Source organism: Xiphophorus couchianus, chromosome 7, assembly GCF_001444195.1.
Source record: "Xiphophorus couchianus chromosome 7, X_couchianus-1.0, whole genome shotgun sequence".
Taxonomy (NCBI): Eukaryota; Metazoa; Chordata; class Actinopteri; order Cyprinodontiformes; family Poeciliidae; genus Xiphophorus; species Xiphophorus couchianus.
Genome location: NC_040234.1, coordinates 4,785,520 through 4,792,427, shown reverse-complemented (window position 1 = coordinate 4,792,427; position 6,908 = coordinate 4,785,520). Strand labels below are relative to the sequence as shown.

The window sequence follows — 6,908 nt, the reverse complement described above, 5'->3', positions numbered from 1 at the left end:
AAGATCAAAGCAGCGTTTAAAAAAATGGCTTAAACTCATGAATGTATTCTCTTCAGATCTGCTCTGATCTTCCTCTTTTTTTTTTTTTTTTTCTTTTATCTATATTAAGTCATCATTTTTACATGGCCAAGCACATAAATCTGAGTTCGTGTGCTTTTCTGTCAACCAGCCTTACACATGTGTTCAGAATTAACATTTCAAAATCTGGATATTTTGGAGAAATGGACCAGCCATATTTAAAGGAGAAGAGGCCTGAAGGAAGCCAAGCAGGGACACCAGTGCTTAAAATTTGTGTCTGCGCTACTTTCCATTAAATATTTAAAAATTCAAAGAAGGCAAGATGACTCTACAAAGTTACTAATCCACCCTTATTGAGTCCAAGTCAAGTCTCAAGGTCATGACTCTTAAGTCGAATCCAAAGTATTATTTTTAAGTGTTAATGTTAATGTCACAGATTATGCGATATGGTATGAAAATGTTAACTTTATGTTTCTTGACTGTTTTTGTAATTCATGCTGCACAGACTCTGTTATCTTCCGTTATCTTTCTCTCCAGGCAGCAGCAGAGTTTATTACCTGTTATTGACTTTCAAATCATCAGGATGAGGTTGATCTCCGTCTGAAAGTGAAACTGAAAGTAGCTAAGTTCTCCTTCTCTCATTCGTGTTTCAGGCAGCAGCAGCTACAGCAAAGGTAAGCACTCCACACTGTTCAGAGCAGTTACTAAGTCCTGCTCACATTAACTTGTTGGGCTGTTTATTCTGCACCTGCTGCAGCATCTTGTCTTAAACGAAGCCGAGCAGGAAGCAGATATGAACCCAAACAGCTCTAGTATTACTAGTGTGCTTACGTTTGCTGACATGACGACCTTGTTTCACATGAGTAAGGTCAGCTATATCTAACTGCTTAATGACAAACTTGGGTTTTAGCCATTTACCTGGAAGGAAACAAATTCCAAGAATATAGAAGATAAAAGCAATAAAAGTATTGGATAACTGAATATTAATCTCTGTCTGAAGACTCAATTTACCCCGAATTACAACAAGAGATCGCGTTAAGCTTGTTGCAATAAGCAATTCATCTGTTAGCATAATCAATTAATATTAGCTCAATAATTTCCATTTTGATGATTAATCATTTTTGAAGGGTAATTTTATTTAGAGAGACATCATAATCCATTTTTATTTATGGTTTCAGTTGTTTGTGTTTATTATTATCATTATTATTATCATTATCATTATTATTATTATTATTATTGTGTCTATATATTGTTTTTGGTTGTTGTGTTATAGTTTGGATATTTAAAATGTCTTCCAGTTCCAGTATGGACTGTTCTGCACATTAATTCAAGTTTATTACTCTTTGAAAGGTCATAATCATTATATTTGTTGAAAATTGTGTCAAAACAGCAATACTACCGTTTATCGCAATAATTTTTGGGACAATTTATCGTTTAGCCAAACGTCTTATCATGACAGTTGTATCACACACAACAAAAAAGTTGCTAATTTTAATTTTTGTTTTTCAATTTCAGTGATCATGTGTGACGTTGTGGACAGATTGTGGAGAGGTCTGTATTTATCCGCTTCGGTTTTTCATTGTGTTCACAGGTTTTTCTTTTTGTTAATAGTATTTTAGAAAAGTTTATTGGCTCTGATAAGTTGGTCCAATGCTGTAGCAACAAGATTACAAAGAGCAGGTGATATTTACAGCGAGCTTCCCAATGTTTACTAGTAACAAGAACAGTTGAAATTGCCGTATTTCAAAGTCAACTTCACTAAATGCACGATTCTGATCTGAATTCCAAGCCTGAGGGGAAAATATTGTATGAAAGTGTTTGTGCTTCTCACTTCTAGATTGTAATCTATTTGCAAATATTAAACAATATTTAAAATTTAAACTCAAGAACTGTTCACCAGCTGATCCAAATTTTGAGCTCAAAAATACCCAAAACTGAAATAAAGGTGTCAAAATAGTCAAATTAGCTCCACTGCTCTTCATGATTTACAATCAGAAGAACATCTAAGATGTTATTCTCCTACAGTCCTTGGTGTTATTGTCAGATGAGTATTTCAATCTGCCAGTATTTGTTTTTGTCAATATTAACAAATTATTTACTCAAAACAAGCTCTTATATCTTGCTAATAAAATGATCTGTACGTTAGTTCTGACTTATTTTAACTACACAAAGATATTTACAGTAGAAACTGGAGCAAAAAATACTTGGTAAGAATTTGTGTTTTTGCAGTGAAACCCAATAAAATGTTAGATTTTCTTTCTGAAAGCTCTGGAAATGTTTCCAAATTTATGATTCATTTTTAAAAAAAAAACTGCTCATCTGCATTATTTTATTGGCTTCTGTTTTTTTTTTTCCTGATTTTTATCAAGTAGACACAGTTAAGATCCGCGTGGTCACTTCTGGTCAAACCTTTGGAGCTCATGACGAGCTGCTGAACCAGCTGGAGAGGAAGCTAAAGCTGCTTCAGACGGACCGGGACAGAAGCAGCATCACCATGCTCTTCTGTCCAATCACCTGTCGAGTCGGGTCTGACGTGGAAGCAGCCATGAGCTCGCTGTCAGGTAAAGATTTTCACATGTACTACGAACTTACTGCGTAGCTTTTTTCTCTTTTTGGAGTAACGGAGTTTTCTGCTACTTTTAACCACAGAAAGACTTAGACTTTGTTTACTGTCAGCACACAAAGACACAACAGTGAATTTGGTGTCGTAGCTTGCTTACCACAGTCAGGCTTTCCGCAAGTGTATTATAAGCCTGGCGGGTCACCAGGCTTTACTTGTGCCCCCACCAGGCTAATCATTGCTTATTTATTTAAATTTTTCTTTTAAATGTATGCATTTTTTAACACTTTATAGTTGCTGAGATATTAATCTTCCAATCTTTTTATAACACATTGTTATCAAGTGATATTTTTAAATTTCTTGTCAACTTTAAACATTTTTTAACTCATAAACATGACGGGCCGTCGCATGGATGACGCCCCAACCACCGGACTTAGCAGGTTTTCTGGTGGAAACTTTGGGAGAACACAGAAAAAAAAATTCCAAAAATATATGTTTGACTGTAAATACATTTATATGTATACAAGAGTGACAGGTGCAGGTAAAAAAAAAAAAAAAAAACATTAAAAAAAAATTTATTAAATCTAGAAAAAATATACAAATAATAATATATCACTAAATGTATATCAGAGGCACCAATTACAACATTGAACTGTTACGACAGTCAGCAAAAATATTGAACTTTCAGAAAATTTCTGACTGGTTCGGCTACTTTTATTCACCACATGTTCTGTTTCTGTTTCTTCTTCTATGAACAGGAGATCAACCCGTGATTCTGGTCCTGATGCACCACACCAGAGATCCCAGCTACTCCACGGCCGGGACGGACTGGGCGGACGTCTATCCCAACGTCGTCTCCAGCGTTCATGTTCTCTTCCATGAGAGCGTGCCGGGATTACTGACATGTTCCCAAAACAACATGGCGGCGGACCAGATGCTGAGAGTGTTGAGTTCTTACAGCAGTAGTTGCTGGAGAGAAAGTTCTTCATGGGATGTGAGGAGGGTTGTATTAATCTCCTTAGGAAACTTGATCAGGTATCATGAGATTTTTATGAGCGTTGGTTGTCTTTTCCTTCAGATCAGTTTGCGCAGACACACATCACGTTTTTATCTATGTGCTGTACCAGTGCTACGTTTCATTTACCATGGAAGCTGTAAATGACATCACACTTGAGTTAACGTGGTTGGAGAAGTCGAGATTGCAACATGGCAACGCCCAAGTTTTACAGCCAAGTAAGGTTAGGTAATAGACTTAAACAGAAAACATTAAACATTAGACTATGACACCCTTAATATAAATTAGCATAAAATCTACCTGGTAACATTTGCAGGTGTCTGACTGATTTCTGTACATTGTCTTTATAATGACCTGGAGGAATGAAAGTACACAAAAATGTTACTTTTATTTGCATTTGCACCTGAGATTGATCGCATTACTGCGGAAAAGGGGCACGCTAAAGGCAGCTTCGTAAACTGCTGCACAGCTCACTTTGATAGGAGCTTAGAAAAGTATCAGTAAAACGGTAAATACCTTCACCAGCTGTGAATGGTTTCAAAAGCAGGAAGTGGTAGAAGGCCGTGACTCCTAGGATTATTTGAGGTCCACCTATAAAGTTTAAACCATTTGAACTGTTGTAATTAAGTAATTTTCCAGGCTTGACATTTGCTTTTTAAAATGGTCTCTTATGTTTTTCGGCATGTGAAATTTTTTTAGTTAGTATTTGTTTTGAGACTGTTTGTCAAACAGATGAACTTGGCATCACCTGTGAGACCAAATACATAATTACAATATTACATCTCTATGAATAATCTTTGGATTTGTGGGAGGCTAAACTAATGAAAGAACAGATTGTCACATATTTTGTTGTTAGTCAGTTCTTTTTTTCTGTTCATATTCTTGAAAGACTGAATAAAGATTTATTCAAGTGAAAATCACCAATCTATGTTTGGTAACTAAGAGTGACAGTTATTTAGGAGACGATACCTTTATTCCTTTTTATTGAATTTTCTTCATTTTTGACGGGTTTGATCTGCGACTGGATGGATCAATAACAGACCCTGCTGCGCTAAACTGCTTCTGCGTTACAGTCTTTTGAAACTTCAGCCCCAGCTCAGCCAATTAAAGGACCCCCCTGTGGTGCTGAGTCCTTAATTATTAAATGTCTGTCTTCAAACAATCACCTGCTCAATTTTAAATGTTAATGTTAAAATCAAATATATGTTGAGAGAAAGCTGGAACTGAACTACAACGCATTTTATTGGAATGATTTGCAAAGTGGAAGGAAATGATGACCGCTTTTTAAAAAATTTTTATTACAAGTGTTTTGTGAGTTTGTAATCAGCCCCTTTTACACTGAGAAACCTAAATAAAATTAACTGCAACCAGAAGCTTATAATTTATAGGAATGCACCGATTCACTGTTTTCACTCCAGATAAGGATATCTCTGGTTTCATATCGACCGATACTGAGCCAAAACAGAAAAGCAGCAATTAATCGACTTCAAAAGTTTATTTTTTATAAACACAAATCTAAATGTACTGAACTACAAATGTATTCATAACTCTGTACCAGTGCTAACATAAATAGTTTCACAAGCCTGGTCAAACATGGAAACACACCTTTCATTGGTTCTGGCCTTATGAATGGGGACGTTTCCACCGATACCCATGTTATTTTAAATATCAGGACCCATAGAAATATTAATATCGGATAAGCATCTTTTCATTATTGAATAAATGCAGCTGTTTTGAGAACATTAGTAAAATTTTTTAAAAAGCAGCTACACTGAGGAGAAACAAAAGAATAAAAAATAGTATTTTTTCCCCTTTCATTTAACAATTGTTGATAGATCAATAATGTTTTTGTTGCTCTATCACAAAATAATCTAAATAAAATCCATTGATGTTTGTCGTTTTAATGTGACAAAGTTCCAGGTTAACATAAAAGCTGCTGTCAAACCAAACCACAACCCAGGATATCTTTGTTTATAATCATTTTAATTAGCAGTCAAATATTATAGTTTGTATTTTAGAACAACTTTTCAGGAAGATAAATCAGCCTCTCTTGACGACTTAGCTCAACTAACTTCAACTAGTTCTCTTTCACAAGTTGGACTAGGAGAACTTTAAACTTGCCTTTGATCCCAGACATTTCCACAATTTAGATTTAGATATATGAATAATAAAAAAATCCATATAGTTTAGCAGCATTAATCTGACTCCCAAGCATCTCTCAGGTGTGTTAACCTTCCTCCGTTGGCGCTCGCGATCATTAGGGTTACCGGGTTTTTGATGACGTGTCTCCGGTTTATTTTTAGCCCGTCTCCCTGACGCGTTCTTTGCCAGGCACTTCTTCACGGCTGGCTAATTGACAGGAAAGTTGCTCTCCCGCTCACATTTCTCTCATCCCACTTTGTCGCAAACAAGGTGGAAATGTCACCCCGCCAAAAACCCATTATCGTCCACCGTTCATCGTTCTCGCCGCTCGGTGGGAGGCGTTATCGTCGCCGTGCGGCGGTACGGGTCGTTAAGCTCGGCGGTGCGTCGCCGCGTCTCTCCGTCTCTCGGCTCAGACGGAACGGCTTCCTTCATGTTCACTTCGAGGTGAAAACAGAGGACCGGGTGGCGGCGGGTCTGACATTTATGGCACGAAGAGGAGAGGCGGAGCGGAGGGATAAAACACACTGCGGGGAAATGAACTGCGGCAGTGATGTGGTTTGAAGTGATTCATAGAGTGAAGGAATGAGAAGAGCTGGAAAAGACAGACCTTGTCACTCCGCTGATGTTTTCACACCGCTTGAACCTTTTCACATTTTGTCACATAAGCAAAATCTAGTCGCGAGTGATATGCCAAGAAGAATATACTGCTGTCGAGGCATTTATCAACAGAAAACTCAAAAGTGTGGTAGGGATATACAGTCCTTTTCAATCTTCATGATACCCCACGAAGATTCACTGATTGACTTCTGAAGCCATACTAAAAAAAAAAACCAGCAATACACACTTCTTCTCAAGAAGGAAGTGAAATACTAAAATGAAAGCGTTCAACTTAGGGAACGCAAAGCTAGGGCGCATTCACACCAGCCTTATTTGGTCCGCTTTAATGGAAGTCTGGTCCGTTCGCCTAGAAAGTTCAGTTCGTTTGTGGAGGTGTGAATGCGTAATCAAATTGATGCGGATCAAGAAAGCGAATTCTGGCCCACCTAAAAGCCTAGGTCTTGGTTTGGGTAACGTGAACTTTGATGTGACACGAATGTATATGTGAATGCTAAAAGGACCGGAGACCGCTCCAAAAGCAGGAAGTAGACTATATCACAGTTCATTCTGAGT

General features: G+C 37.3%; 1 protein-coding gene across 1 annotated transcript; it reads left to right on the top strand.

The window, feature by feature from the left end:
• The first annotated feature begins 555 nt into the window (after positions 1-555).
• Positions 556-4,746, top strand: LOC114148344 (uncharacterized). Its single transcript, XM_028023561.1, has 4 exons — positions 556-692; positions 1,534-1,569; positions 2,391-2,579; positions 3,337-4,746. The coding sequence occupies exons 2-4, from the start codon at positions 1,539-1,541 to the stop codon at positions 3,738-3,740; spliced, it is 624 nt and encodes a 207-aa protein (XP_027879362.1). The 5' UTR covers positions 556-692; positions 1,534-1,538; the 3' UTR covers positions 3,741-4,746.
• Positions 4,747-6,908: the final 2,162 nt, after the last annotated feature.

Coding starts and splice junctions, on each gene's coding strand:
- LOC114148344 (XM_028023561.1), top strand. CDS start 1,539: ATGTGTGACGTTGTGGACAGATTGTGGAGAG. Junction 1,570..2,390: donor TGTGGACAGATTGTGGAGAG/GTCTGTATTTAT, acceptor TTTATCAAGTAG/ACACAGTTAAGATCCGCGTG. Junction 2,580..3,336: donor AGCCATGAGCTCGCTGTCAG/GTAAAGATTTTC, acceptor TTCTATGAACAG/GAGATCAACCCGTGATTCTG.